We start from the raw sequence: 15327 nt of genomic DNA on the forward strand, positions 1-15327 counted from the left end.
GAATTGCACATACATAGAGGCAATAAACACTAGATATGTTTGAAATAACTTTTTTCCTCTTGTTCCTGAAAGAAAAAAGAAAAACAATCCATGTGTCACTGGGCTGCTAAAATGAGATAAAAAGCTTAAATTGCAAAGCATAGCATGTCAGTAGTACCTTTTTAAATTGGTCACCTATCACTGCTCATACACTTGTGTAGGTATCTACCAGTCTGTAATGAGCATTTGTGTTGCCTATAAAACATCAAGCAGGACACTGAAACCATAACACTATTCCTCTAATTAAGAGGGATTAGACATAGAAAAGATTCCTCTCACAGGCAGCTTTAAAGATACCAGCTGTCAGCAAAGAGATGGAACACATAAAGTACATGCCACACAAACTTAGTAAGGTGAAAACAGTTATTTTTGGTATGTTATTAATGGTATTTATCCATGCTGGCTCACATCTCTTCACAAAACAAAGTGCACTCTTGCACCTACTCCGTTCTTCAGTAGTAATGTCTTCACTATGCTCAACCCCTCCTATCTGCCTGTGCAAAATTTTGCCTCTCCATGAATACTATCTTGCTCTGAAAACCTGCACGCTTCTCGATAAGTTCAAAGCTGCATTTATGCAGCTTTGTTCTTTGTAAATGGCTTCTACTGTAAGAAGGAAGATTTCAAGATGAGTAATAAAGACTTCTCTTTAGGTATGTTTTTTTTCCATTTTTCAATAGATGACCAAGGCTGCCAAGAGAAATTTCGGGCCTCGCTAAAGCAACTTTTTGCAGGGCCGTAACTAGGGCTGTGCGACAGGGGCGATCGCCCTGGGCGCAACGCTGAAGGGGGCGCAATTTACGCATATTTTAGGTTAATTTGGTTAAAATTGAGTGCTAGGGGGGGGCGGCATTTGTCTTTCTCGCCCCAGGCACTAGAATTCTAAGTTACAGCTCTGACTTCTTGGGGCCCCTTCCATAACCACCCAAGGTAGTGGGGCTAAAGCAGGTTGGAGGTTCCTCCCATTACAAGGCAGACCAGGGCCCACAGCCAGGCTCGGACCCTGGCACTTTCTACCTGTGCCCCCCTCTTTAAACAGTAGTAAAGGTGTAATTCAAAAGACATCTCAATTATGAAACCAAATATATGGTTACCAGAGATATCAATAAAATCCAAAAAAATAACTTAGTTCTGTCAGTTATTACAAGTAAATGTATTTAAATTTAAAACCTCACTATCTTATTAGAAAGCCACTTAAATAATCAAGTTGAGGGCAAATGCCAGCAACCATCACGACCACGGCTGGATCATACTATTGGCAAATGCCCATAGACACGATGGCCCTGGCTGTAGAAGCGACGTACAATAACTGACTGGTGATTCAACCACTAACGATCGGAGTCTTGCCCAAAAGGGGGCGGGTCTAGCGGGCTGAGCCACGTCACTTCCTGTCAGTGACACCTCAGCAGACAGCCGGCTTTCCCCTCCCTAATACTCTGTATGCTGTTCCGTGCACTGGGCGCTCTGTCCCGCTTCCCTCCAGTGTCTGCCCGCTCTGCCCTCAGCGCTGTCATGAAACCTCTCGTAGTGTTCGTTCTCGGCGGGCCCGGGGCTGGGAAGGGCACCCAGTGTGAGAAGATAGTGGAGGTGAGTGAGATGGGGCTTAGCTGGTCATTGGAGGGGTGTAAGATTTATTTATTTATTGGGGGTTACTGCTCTGTCTCTGCACAGCAATGATTATCTCTCTCTCCCACTCCCATAGTACAATGTATTAGACAACCTATAGTTCAGTTGTGGAACTACTAGCTCCAGCATGCCCTGTCAGTCACAGGCTGAAAGACACTAGTCCAAAATACTTTGCTCATAAAATGATAATTTTATTTATTATCAAAAATTCTAAGTGGTTGACCCATTTGGCAGGGCCGTAACTAGGGCTGTGCGACAGGGGCGACCGCCCAGGGTGCAACGCTGAAGGGGGGCGCAATTTAGGAATATTTTAGGTTAATTTGGCTAAAATTGAGGGCTAGGGGGCGGCATTTGTCTTTCTCGCCCAGGGCGCTAGAATTCTAAGTTACGGCTCTGCCATTTGGATAATCGCTGTTACCACAGAAACTATTTGTCAATTATTTTTTTTTTATGTATAATGAAAAATATTTTATTAATCTGTCCGCTATTGTTATTTTAAGCACGCTTTTGGAAAGGCTACTTAATGTGCTTATATGCCAATAGTCAAAATAATAATGTAAGAGATTGGTCCTGTACAAATGCTTTCTGACTAACCCTTTATTTGCTTTAATTTTGATGTTGCCTGCTGCATTCAAAAGTGTTAATGCTCTGGAAAATATTCTAGTTGTATGGGAATGCTCATTACGTACATGGTACATTAATGTAGGGAAGCTTTGCTGTTGAAGCGGAAAAAATACTTCAAGATTGTGCCTACGCTTTTAGCTAGCAATGTATTTCAACGCCCCTGTGAACCATCCCTAAAGTGCATAGACCTGTACAGTGGCCAACACTCCATTTTCTAGTGAGCTAATACAGCCTCATTCAGGTTCTCATGGGACTTTGCTGGAAAGACACAGGGTTCGGTGTGTCTAGGTGCAGCAGACAGCAAAAGGAACAAAAATTGGTGAGACCGTTGCAAAAAAAAAAAATAAGATGAAAAAAAAATAAAGAAATCTTTGGGTTAGTTACCTCAATGCTTTTAGTAGCTAGCTACATATTCCTGAAGGTCCCTGAGTCAAACCACCGCTATCATTCTGTGAGAAATTGCAGGACTAATTGCTACTTGCATAGTGGTGCTGGCTCTACACTTCTATTCCTTAGGCCAAGTATGCAGGATGTGTCAATAATGCAGCCTGAACCTGTCGTATAGCAGCGGAACCGCCCAGGAATCTACTTCGTTGTCATTTAGCACAGACTTCGCTTCGTGCTATCTGTGTAGAATTTGTACTCGGCAATATACTTATAGTTAAAGTTGTAGTGAATGCCCCATGCACACATATTTAACTGCCTGTAACTTTGCAAAAGAAAACTTCTTGACCACATAATGGGATGTGTTTGGCACCAAACCTTTCTGTACATCGACCACCCAGGCTTCAATGGTAGGAAAATCTGGTACCAACGACTACAATGTCTGTAGTTGCACACACTGCAGTGTCGCACACTAGGTGCATTTTGAAGAAAGGGATGTCCAACAACTGTGTCCATGTAGTTCAATTAAGGATTAGGTTTAGGACAGTGTGGTCATTTTTTTGACAAACGTCAATAACTTCTGTCAGAGAGTGTTGGAGTCCACTCTCTGTGTTAATATTGTCCTTAAAATGTCTGGTTATTACAATTTTTTAAAAAAAACTTTGTGCAAATCATATGCTTCCCACGATGGGATGAAAGGGCTACTATATCTAAAATATACATACTGTAAAATATAAGTGACCCTCTGCTAACAGACATGTGCCTGCCAATATACTAAAGCAAGACCATTAGATAAGTCTTTCTGTTCTGGGACTTTGTTCCTGGCTAGAATCGTATGAGGGGCTGACCAGCTGGAATTGGGCTATTAATATTAGGGAACAGTGTTTCTTCAATAGGGTTCCTCATTGATGCCCTGTGCAATGCATGGGGAATGGGCAGGCAGGGTAATTTATGTCCCGGGTGGGCAGGATAAAAATAACTTGACTTTACAGGATAACTAAATTTAACATGTATGTTATTATTTTTGTGCTGTTTGCAGTATCATGCTTTTCTAGTTATACAATTGGTTAATTGTGAAGACTACTGTACAACAGTGTCATGTGCAAGCTAATTTTTAGGCATATAAATCTGCAAATGTGTTTGTGGATTAATTCCTAGAAATAGTGTGACATGGCTCAGAGGAGCTGTGTAAATCAATGTGTTTGATTATGTTAAACTCCCCAGAGGGGGCTGGAAGATAAGAGCCCAGATCCATTTATGGCAGGTCGCAAAAGTGAAAGCCTTTGAAAATATCTTTCAGTAAAGTGAAATCTAACACACCTCAGGGAAACCTCAGACATGCCGACTGCAGAGACAGGGTTATATGTTGATAACAAATTCAAGCTGAATAGGGTCACAGGAAAATATAATATCTCATTTCTCCAATATCATACTTACCAGAGGCATGTGTGATATGCAGATGAACGGGAACTTATGACCTTTTGTGTGGAGGTAAAATCATGTTTGTAAACCATACTGGTGATAAGTTAGGACAGGGTAAATAAATCCTGACTAGAAAAGGTTTTTGACAATAGGAGTCATAAACCCCTAATTTGCATTTGCATATAGACCTTTCAGTTCTCGCATCGCAGGCAGGGGGGGGGGGCTCCAGCAGTCTTTTTAAAACTGTAGTATACCTCTAAAGCTGGGTACACACTACACGGTTTTCGTCCAATAATCGGCTCAATCAGCCGACATACGACCGCTCGTTCAAAAGTCGGGTCAGTGTGGGTAGTGACACGATGGTCGAAAGTCTGCCCAAATAGACGATTGTCGCCTCATTTGGTTGGTCGTACCGTTTAATATTTTCGTTCCAATCTCGTTTCCGTTGTGTAGTGTGTATAAGTTTCCGACCGATCCACAACAGTGAGTACCAAACAGTCATTGATCATGACAACATGGCTGTAAAAAGTCGCTAAAGGGCGATCGGAACATCGATCGCATGTAAAATCGCTCGGCATAAAAAGTTGGTTGAAATCTCTGTAGTGTGTACCTAGATTAATAAATTGTTCACTTTTGGGAGTCAATCTGATATTTAAGAGTATCCCATATTTCTGCTTCTCCCAGCTCCAGAAACTTGATTATACGTGAGTTATCAATTCTGTGTTTTATCCTCTTAATTTTATAAGAAACAATTGCATTATATTTGTATGTAATTTTATTAACTGTTTTATCTTAAGCATTGTGGATGTATTTTCCATATTAAATTACACTTAATAAGTTAAATCTCTGTGTTCTTATGAATTCACGCGACAGTTTGGTCAAAACGCTACATAGTTGAAAACCGGGGAGAATATTGTGGTCTATGGTAACTCTGACTAAAGTAAATTGTTCTAGATTCTAAGGTTCTAAAGGAGAACCAAAGTGTCAGCTCTTCATAAAAAAAACCTTGGTGATGGCATAGTTGGTAGGGCAGAGCTAGTGTGTGGCATAGATAGGTAAGGATCTAATCATTTTAGACAGACCAGGTAGTTGTTTTTGGTTAACCCTTTTTCACACACACACACACACACACACACGTCATGCAGGCTCAGGTGAGTGCTGTTCGTGACTAACAGCTATTCCCTTTTCTACATAACTCATTACCTAAAAATAAATTCTGTAATGAAAACCATATTTTATGATTTTTATGCAGCATCTGGAAAGCGATTTTTAAATCCTGACCTTGTTCCAAACTCTAATGACAAGTTTGATGCTTTCAGAGCCTTGCAAGACACAGAACAACACTGTTTGCGTTTGCAAATTATAAGCCACATTTCCTAGAAGCACAAAAATACTCTTTAGATTAATCACAGTGTAAGACAGATGCTCATTTTAGTAGTTTTCCATATTTTTTGGATGCAACTAAACGGTTTTCCCTTACACTGAGCTATTTTACTAGTTCCACCTCAGACCGCTGCCTTGATTGCTCTCTGGCTGAAAAAAACCCCCCCAAAAAAAAAGCTTGTAAAAGGTGAAACTTTACCACTATCCTATTTTCTGGCATTGCCTGACCTGCAGTTCCTCCCAGTAAAGTCACTGTACTTTTGAGCATGCTCAGTGAAGTTCTCCAATAGAAGATTTCTATCGGATGACTAGTTTACAGACACAGTTTTAAGCTGTTTTTAAGGAGTTGAAAAACAATGGGAACACTTCAATGTTTAGGCACTTTTCCGATGTCCAAAGCTGGCGATCACTTCTTCCTGTCATCTTTCATATATGTATTGTTATTTTCCTTTTAAGGCGTTGTGATTGAAAAAACATATGTCACTTCTTTCAATTTTTAGAAGTACGGTTACACCCATCTGTCAGCTGGCGACCTTCTTCGAGATGAGAGGAAAAGGCCAGGATCTCAGTACGGAGAGCTCATTGAGACATACATAAAAGACGGGAAGATCGTCCCAGTTGAGATTACAATCAGCCTGCTGCAGAGGGTGAGCATTGCTAGGATCTGTGGCTGACGGACTGTGTGGATGTCCGTACCGCCTCACAGCACTGGGGTCATGAGTTCAATTCCCGACCATGGCCTTATCTGTGTGGAGTTTGTATGTTCTCCCTGTGTTTGCGTGGGTTTCCTCCGGGTGCTGTGGTTTCCTCCCACACTCCAAAAACATACTGGTAGGTTAATTGGCTGCTATCAAAATTTACCCTAGTCTCTATCTGTCTCTGTGTGTATGTTAGGGAATTTAGACTGTAAGCTCCAATGGGGCAGGGACTAATGTGAATGAGTTCTCTGTACAGCGCTGCGGAATTAGTGGCGCTATATAAATAACTGATGATGATTCACGGTATCTGTAGAGTTTTTACTGCAGATGACGTGAATGTACAAATTCAGCCACTGCTTGAGCACTTGAAATATGGTAACTAAATAGTTCACTAGTCACACAGAGCTAAATGGCACGAATTCACTTGCTCTACCATATTCACCTATAATCTCAGCGTTTGCGGCTATGCCGTTCCTTTCTGAGATTACCTTTATCCATCCTTAGAACCAGCAGATAAAGATTGATGCTGGAAAACCAGAGGTTGGCCAAGTCTGCTCTATACACTGAGATAAAAGGCCTGTCACAGCGTGCTCCTAAGACATGCTATTTCCTTGTTGCTTTTTATAGCAGCTGTATATGACTCATACACTGATCATTCGAGTAAAAACTTCCACGTGTCAATACAGCTATGTCGCCTAGTTTACTGTACTGTAATCTACAACAAACATGATTCCTTGAACACGGTTTAGATAAGATGAGGCTGAACTACAATTATCAGCATGCTAAGACTTTGAAATGAAGTTTCTTTGTTAAAGTTGTAAGCAGACAGCCACTGTTCTAATTCCATAGGCTCAGAATTAAGTTATTATTATTACCATTTATTTATATAGCGCCACTAATTACGCAGCGCTATACAAAAACTCATTCACATCAGTCCCTGCCCCATTGGGGCCTAGTCTAAATTCCCTAACACACACACAGACTAGGGTCAATTTGTTAGCAGCCAATTAACCTAGTTGGAGGGTGGAAGACTAATAAGATGTAGAGGGAGATTCAATTGCCCGCGAGGTGTCGCCAGACATCACCGTTGAAAATAACCTGTGCCTTATTGGATGGAGAGAATACATTTTTAGTTTTACAGTTGTGAATCGAGAGTAATTCCCAACACTCTATTGTCCAGGCAATGGAGCTAACCATGGCTGCCAACGCTGACAAGAATAAATTCCTCATTGACGGTTTCCCCAGAAACGAGGACAATCTACAGGGCTGGGACAAGGCAATGACCGGGAAAGCGGAGGTCTCCTTTGTCCTCTTCTTTGATTGTGATAATGAGGTAAGAAGCACAGAACGTCCGGTCTGACTGGTTGGTTACCTAGAAAGCCTCTATAGGGAACAACACGATTGACCGTTTTCCTTTATTTGAACCTGCGTAGATCTTGGTGTGAGTAGAGCAATTGCTGGACTATGAATATTATGTATAGAATTATTAAAACGTGTTTCAATTGCCCGGGATATATGACCAGCTCGACAGGCCACCACACCTAAAGTACAAAAGTTTCCAATATTGAACTAGTATCGTTTAAATATGAATTTCTATACATTGTCAGAATTTGAGATGCAAAACGGAACACTTGTGTATTCCTAGAGTAGCTGTTATCTACATGCGACTGCATGTTAACCAGGTATCCAAACAGACAACTTATAACTAAACGTGTAACGGCTTTATAGTCCCTTTTACATGATGTGTGAAGTGAGCCATCTTCTGGACCATCCCATGTACTCATGATGTATGGTGACCTCATCATACCAGCTTTCATTGGCTCTGAATGAGTGAGCTGTGAGTTCTCTACACCCTCACGTATAGTCCGATAACCTACGTAGTACAGTGTTTAGCCACGATACGACATCTGTGGGTTGTGGCGATAGCTATTTGTACTGGAAGGGGTTGGGTCATGTGATCATTCTTTTATGTGTTTTTTTTTTACTTGTATGTTCTTATAGAATTGTCATTTTTAGTTAGAATTTTGCTTTCTGTATATAGAAGACCTGGTAATGTTCGTATCTGCTTCTCACTCACTGATTATCCTTTATCTTAGATTTGCATCGGGCGCTGTCTGGAACGAGGGAAGAGCAGTGGAAGAAGTGATGACAACAGGGAGAGCTTAGAAAAGAGGTATCTACAGCTATTTCATCCCCCTTTTTAAAGAATGTTTGTTGCCTGTGCATCCAGGTCTCAGCCTTCTGGTGGCCTGAACCAATATTCATAAAAATGCAGTCGATTGTTTCACAAAGTGATATCACTGGTTCCTAGCGAAGTGATAGGCTGACATTGCTGCATTTTGGTTTAGCCAATAAAATGGCTGTCTCCGCTACATGTAGTTGACGTGTGCACGTTTAAAGTGCCTGTGTATAGCTAAATCTAAGTGTGCACTGCTGTTTTATACCATTAGGCATGAAAAGTGTTCAACAGCAGTAAGGAAAACTAGGTTGTCTTATGTTGAAGCAAAAAAAAAATAAGTGAACACAAACGTCTCCAAGAGAGATGTATGTTTGTTTGTGGAGAAGTTAAACAGAATCTCAATGAGTTTTTCCTTTGTTCCAGAATCCAGACCTACCTTCAGTCCACCCGACCAATCATTGACCTGTATGAGCAAAGAGGAAAAGTGCGGAAAGTTGATGCCTCTCATTCTGTAGATAAGGTAATAACTCCCTACTAGACTATATATTATATATTAATATATGTTTATTATTATTATTATTATTATTGTGTGGGGTTGTTTTTTTTCCTTTTTGTATTTTATGTTCATTCAGTGTTAAGATTGAATGAACTATTTTGCTCAATTCCAGACTGTTTCTAGTTTACTGCAATTTGCAAACCGTAGTTGTGCAATGTTTGAGTCTTAATTTTTTTTTTATTATTATTATTTTTAAATGTTATGGTGATATTTTGTCCGAGGGAGGTCCTGGTAGGTATCTGGTCCAGTATGCCAATATCTGACCTAGTCTCCTCTGTCCATTCCCCTCCTCCATGTCCGTACTTGGCACTGCCTGATTGACATTACAGCTGCACTGTTTCTCCAGTCTCAGTGCTTCTTGTACTCAGTACTGGTCTGGAGCTCCAGCAGAGCTGACATAAAGAAGGGAGAGCTTGACCATTGCTGCCCAGTTTCGGTGTTTGCATACTGTGCGTGCTGCTTACTGGTCCTTAACAGTCTGTGTAAGGGAAAAATATTTTATGCTAAAAATTTCCATCAGCCTACACTTATAATTTAATTAAAAAAAAACAGTAGTTTCCCAGGTGGTCAGGTCTCTTTAGACATTTGTAATTGAACAACACCTGCATATATTGTCCACTCTCATAACGTCTAACAGGAACATTTATATTTCCTTTCTGGAAATATTGCTGTCTTTAATATACATGTACGTCTTTCATGTTGTCTGAGGGCACCAAGCCTGATTTTGGATTGTAAGCCATATGGTGCACTTGGGACAATGATGGGGGGGATTCAATTCCAGGGTAAGTCCTGTCGTAACATCACGTGCGGAGACTCCCATGGAATATTCATAACATAAAACCCGCCAATTGTTTAGGAACTGTAATACCTGTTAATAGTTGCAAAACGCGTGAGGCTCCTGTGGGACGGCACACTGAATTGAATCACCCCCAATATGTTATGTTCCTGCATCAAAGTGTATAATTACATAGTTGTGGTCTGATCCCTGGCTGATTTCTGGTGTTGGCTACTTTAGTACAATACAGTGGTTCTAAAAAGAGAACTAGTTGTACTTGCCTTTGTTGAGGTCTTTTCTTGATCTTGTACCACCCAGATCCAACAGTCCAGTGCAGCAGTCCTCACTAGTTGTCGATGCCCCTCCCCCTTTAACTTCCCATTTGCATTGATGAGATATTCACAGGGGTGCCATACGAGCACCACTGGTGTCTCTGAATCGGGGTAGCGGAAGGGAAGAGTGTAACACTGGACAGTGAAATAGGAAGAACACCTTGTACTTTAAATTTTCTTGGTGATCTCGATCCAAAACTACATATTTAGTTGTCAGTAATTCTCTAAGCATGACCTTCCTGTAGACAACCACTGCCATGTTCTGGTGGGCCGTGTAGTATTTAAAAACCATAAATTAAAAAGGGGGAGGGGGGGTGTAGTCACGCTGAATATTTTTAACTAAGCTATGTCTTATTTTCACCTTTACCACAACAAAAACGTACATTGCTTTGAACAGAAACCAGCATCTTGTGACCGAACCTTCTGGTGGCCACATGTGCAGTAGGTGGTTTATATAACTGGTGGTATTGGTGCGAAAGTTCTTACCCATGGTTTCTCTTTCAGGTCTTCATCAAAGTCCAGGAAATCTTTGACCAGGAAGGAAACTAACGCGTTTTGGAGGAGATGTGTTCATGTCATGTGGGACAAACTTTATCTAGTGCATATTTTTTTCTATTTTTTTTTTTTTATGTAAACACTGTAATTTTGGGTATAATCTTATTGCTATATCTCCTTCACTTCTGTCTACCTGTTGTAACCTACAGGCTTCCATCCGTTTCCACTACAGACAGGTTGCGTGTTCCCCGACCTAACGAATTAGCTCCTTCCTGTGTTCTGTATGATGCAGCAGAGCTGTGGTAGTTACTGGGTCCTTCTAATGTAACACTACCGCGTCTATTTATTCAGAAAATACACATAAGACATGATGTGCTGTTCTCTCCATTCACGGTGTTAGATATATATATAAATCAAGTGCAGCTGCGTACCTGCTGGTGGCAGCCATTGTTAATGAAATCTCAGCCTATCCATTCAGCAGTGACATCAGCGAGCGTGCGCCAGGGCCAAGTCATGTCACTAGCAGCGATCGAATCGCTGGACTGCGTCCTCATGAAATGGTTTATAGGGAATGGATAGACTATATCTTCATTACTGGTTCAATTCTCAAACTTTGTTGTCCAATTTTAAATGTGGAGGTCTTCATGGCCGCCGTATTCTAACCTTGCACATTATAATAAAGGCTTACCAATAATTTTAAGGAGATCCTAACGCCTATCCCAGTTTATGTAACAGTGTAAGTATTGTACCCAATACTGAAGCTCAATGTCTGTATCAGGAGGCCTCCTATAGCAATGTGTACAATGCACACAGTTTTCTAAATTTTTACTCTTAACTTAGTTTCGTGGGTTTTGCTTCCTCAACACAGAATGTAAAAGCAGTTAACTACATGTGGAAACCAGGCAGTGTCAGACAGTCTACTTAAAAGTGAGTCCCTCCGTTACACTACAGGGATTGTGTGTGAAAACGCTGCAAGCATAGTAGCGTTCGAACACCATGGTTTCCTGGTCAGAACTTGGTGGAGCTTGTAAACGCCCTGCTACTAGTGCCCTTCTCGTTTACATTACAGGGGAATTAGTAAGTAGAATGAGTCGGACACTGATTAATACACATGTGCTTCTGACAGATCTGATATATGTGCGTTGGTGGGGGGGTGACTGAGAACTGATTTTAGAACTACTGCAGTGCATGTAAGCTTCAACACATCTTCTCTAAAATAAATATGACAGTTTTGACCAGTTAACCGGATATTTAAAGGACTTCTAAGCCCAAAACATAGGTTGATTTATATAAAAGACCTAATTAGATGTAGATTCACTGTTTTTGTATAATATTTCATCAGAACTATAGACCTTTTCCAGTAAGGTTTTCAGCATACGGGAGGCATTGGTTTCTGTGTGCACCCAACTTCACGTCCATAGCACCATAGAAGGATGCTGTAGTCTGCCGTTTGGAGGCTTAAAGGGATAAACGCTTGCAGAGAGAGAGCCAACAGTCACATACAATGTCATATCTTACCTCCTGTGATAACATGGGAGCCTTAATATATGTATATTTGTGAGTTTTAATTGCTGTCTTTTTATATACTGGACCAACTCATATTTTGGGTTTAGATGCCCTTTAAATGAAGATGGATAATCATCTACCTCTGTTCTAGGTGCACGTTACAATTTAATCCTGATACCTCAATAAATAATTCTCACTGCCACAACTGGTGAGAATGCATTGTTCACAAAGGCAGGTTTTGTTGGTACTGAAATATTGTCCAGCTTTTATATCTAAACCAGGTCTGGTCAACCAGTGGCTTTATAGGTGCTGTGAAACTACAAGCCCCAGCATGCTTTGCCAGCTGATAGATGGCAGGGGAGCCACAGGTTATCCAGACCTGGTGTATCGACAAGTTAGGTCTAGACCAGATCAGCTCCTGTGCATCCTCTGTAGTTTAACATTGTTCTCATGAAACATTGGTGCCCACATTAGTAAAAGGCAGATGTTAAAAGCACAGGACAGGTTAAAGAGCTTATTGACCTCAGGTTGCAAATTCAATGTCCCGCCTATATTGCATGTGTACAAATATGTTGATGGGTAGACTTTTGGCTGATTTAGTTTCCCTACAGCAATCGGTACCTATTTTTAACTGTATTTCTGTGAAAGTAATATGAATGAAATGATGTTACATGAAATAAAATGGAGACCGAATGTAAAGGAACCATGAGTTTGCAGACCGTTTGTATTGAGTACGGGAAGAAGGTAACACAAGCCGGTCTTGAATATTGATTTCAATGCGTACCTGTTGTTTATAGAGAACGGAGGAAGCTATTTTTGTGGGCGGAACCAATAGTCATTAAAATGCAGCCAATCGTTTTATTCGGAACTAATCACAGCGCTAAACTAGGAACGAGGCAGAACATCAGCCTTTATGTCAGTGATGATCCTAGTTATAGATAGAATATTGGTTCGGCCCACAGAATGGTTGTCTGCACTGTGTGGACGATGGGTACAAGTTAAAATCCTCATCGGATGTTGTTGCTTCTAGGTGAGAGTGGATATTTTATCAGCATAATGTGCACAGTTTTTAAAAATGTACTCTAACCTAATGTCATGGGCTTTGTTTCCAGAACACAGAATGTAAACGCATTTAATTACATGTGGAAACCAATGGCTCCCGCAGGTAACTTCCTGTCCTTGGGAACCAACAGCCGTTCAGACAGTGTGTATAAAAGTGAATTAATAACACCTTACCATTAAGGTGTGGGTGGGTCCCATATATGTTGTAGATTTTATTCCCTAAGCTTTCCAGAGCCTTGATGGCTCAAGGGAATTGCCCCATTTCTGTAAGCGAGAGACCAAACTGCGCGTAGGAACATAGTAGAGTCCAGACCGCTTCATACGAACGCTTGTTCTTTACATGTCTCATAGTCCTGGCTCCTTTACCATTCAGCCGTACAGAAGGTCTTGTTGGTTCTTTTAAAGGGATTTTTGTTTGTTTAAATAGGACCCTTCTGCATAGGCTATGTAGAACCAATAGCAAGAAGACTTTCCCCTACCTCTCCCAGTACACCCGAGGGGGGCACTGTATACTAATTGTATACCAAGTGGTGTCTTGTCCCTCCCCTCCCAACTAGATCCTGGTGCTTTTCACTGGTGGAGCCTGGTGACATGGAACTGGGGGACAGCGGTGGACGCAATTAGCATGCTTGCGGGTCAGTTAGCATATTAAACAGCCAGAGTGCCTCTCGGGAACAAATGCCGGATATAATTGCTTAAATTTTCACTGTAATGTTCCAAACAAGGTTTTATTGGTTTTTGTTTTGTTTTTGTAATTTAATAAAAAAATAAAATGCAGTGGATATATTTCTTTCCAAGTTGTGAGAATGCTTTCACTGTCCTCCCGCTGTTGATAGATGGTTATTCTATTGAAATAGGAAATGTTGAGTGAGTTTCCTGTGATGAAGGCAGCACATTCTATGTAAATATGTAGGCAGCCACACATTCTGCCGTTATACATATGATTGCACCTGGCTGCTTTTACAGTAGAGGGATCATATAAATGAGATCATTTCCACAGATGTTTACTGTTTGTACAGTCTCTGCTTCTCTTGCAAAAATAATTATAGTGACATTGACCTCCAGATTACTACACCCCTGTAGCTGTGTAAATGTTGGGAGAATCTGTTTTGTTTTGCACTACAAACTGGCGGGAAGGGGGTCTCTGAGTACTCTACATGGCTAAACACTTGGCCTTGCTCCCGCTCAGCATACATCTGGCTTATCCAACCATATTACGCAGTTTTTGAAACGCCTCTCTTGTATACTTGTATTGCAGTAATATCTCTAAAGACGGGGTGCAGGTTGCTGACAAATCACTGCTATGTCTGAAGGGAGTGAGAGGAAATATAACTTTACTGGGAAGAATGTTGCACTAAAATGATTCATTGGGGGACATTTAGGAAAAACAGTGAGCACGTAACTGTGGAAAACCCCCATAACCCATAGTAAACAAATACTAAAAAAAAAAAAAAAAAGCAGTCATTTGGTTACTGTCAGTTAAATCACCATTTTTCACACTGTTTGGACCAATTTTCGTAAATGTCCTTTAATATCATGACATCTTTACTTAATTTCCAGGTGCAAACTCTTTAGTTTTATTTGTTTCTTAAGTATTTGGGTGTATCAATACTTGCCAGTCTCCATGCCTGACTATTAAATGGTGGTAGGAAGTATTCTGTACACTTTATATTCTCTTCAGTAAAAAAAAATAAATGTTTTCAATTTTTATTTCTTTGTATTCAAGTTGTATCTGTATGTAATGTATCCTAATATTATAGTACAACCTGATCTGTGTTGATTTAAATGATTTGTTTTTTTAAAATGAGTCACACTTCTGTCACTTTCAGTCACATAGAGGTGATCAGCTGTTACATTTTAATCAAACTGATCGCATGTTATTTTGATCCCTATTGTTAGATTTATTAAAACTCATCTATATTACACATAGGTCATACAGCCAACACTTTTATTTCAAGCCTTCCCCATGCCTGTCAGTAAAGCTACCCTTACATGCAGCAGTTTGTTTTACACCAAATTAGTCCCAAGACATCTACCTGGATTCAAAAATGATTAAATATTCTACAACATCAGTCCAGGATTACTCAAGCTGTGGTGTAACAAGTGCTTTCACAAACTGTTCTAGAGAGTCTAGGACAGTGTTGTCTAACCTGTGACACTCCAGGTGTTGTGAAACTACAAGTCCCAGCATACCTTCCAGCAATAAGCTGTTATATATATTGGCAAAGCATGCTGGGACTTGTAGT

The 15327-nt window shown here is 40.6% G+C and overlaps 1 protein-coding gene across 1 annotated transcript; it reads left to right on the plus strand.

Annotated features, from left to right (window-relative positions):
* The first annotated feature begins 1445 nt into the window (after window positions 1-1445).
* CMPK1 (cytidine/uridine monophosphate kinase 1) lies at window positions 1446-13858 on the plus strand. The gene is made up of 6 exons (XM_075182038.1): window positions 1446-1626; window positions 5979-6125; window positions 7357-7509; window positions 8273-8349; window positions 8779-8875; window positions 10523-13858. Exons 1-6 carry the CDS (start codon window positions 1480-1482, stop codon window positions 10565-10567), a joined length of 666 nt encoding a protein of 221 aa, XP_075038139.1. The 5' UTR covers window positions 1446-1479; the 3' UTR covers window positions 10568-13858.
* The last annotated feature ends 1469 nt before the right edge of the window (window positions 13859-15327 follow it).

This window comes from Mixophyes fleayi, chromosome 8, assembly GCF_038048845.1.
Source record: "Mixophyes fleayi isolate aMixFle1 chromosome 8, aMixFle1.hap1, whole genome shotgun sequence".
NCBI lineage: Eukaryota > Metazoa > Chordata > Amphibia > Anura > Limnodynastidae > Mixophyes > Mixophyes fleayi.

Bases quoted from the DNA above. Each gene is read 5' to 3' on its own strand.
- CMPK1 (XM_075182038.1), top strand. From the start codon at position 1,480: ATGCTGTTCCGTGCACTGGGCGCTCTGTCCCGCTTCCCTCCAGTGTCT. The intron at 8,350-8,778 runs GTATCTACAGCT...CCTTTGTTCCAG, and splicing joins AGGGAGAGCTTAGAAAAGAG to AATCCAGACCTACCTTCAGT. The intron at 8,876-10,522 runs GTAATAACTCCC...TTTCTCTTTCAG, and splicing joins CCTCTCATTCTGTAGATAAG to GTCTTCATCAAAGTCCAGGA.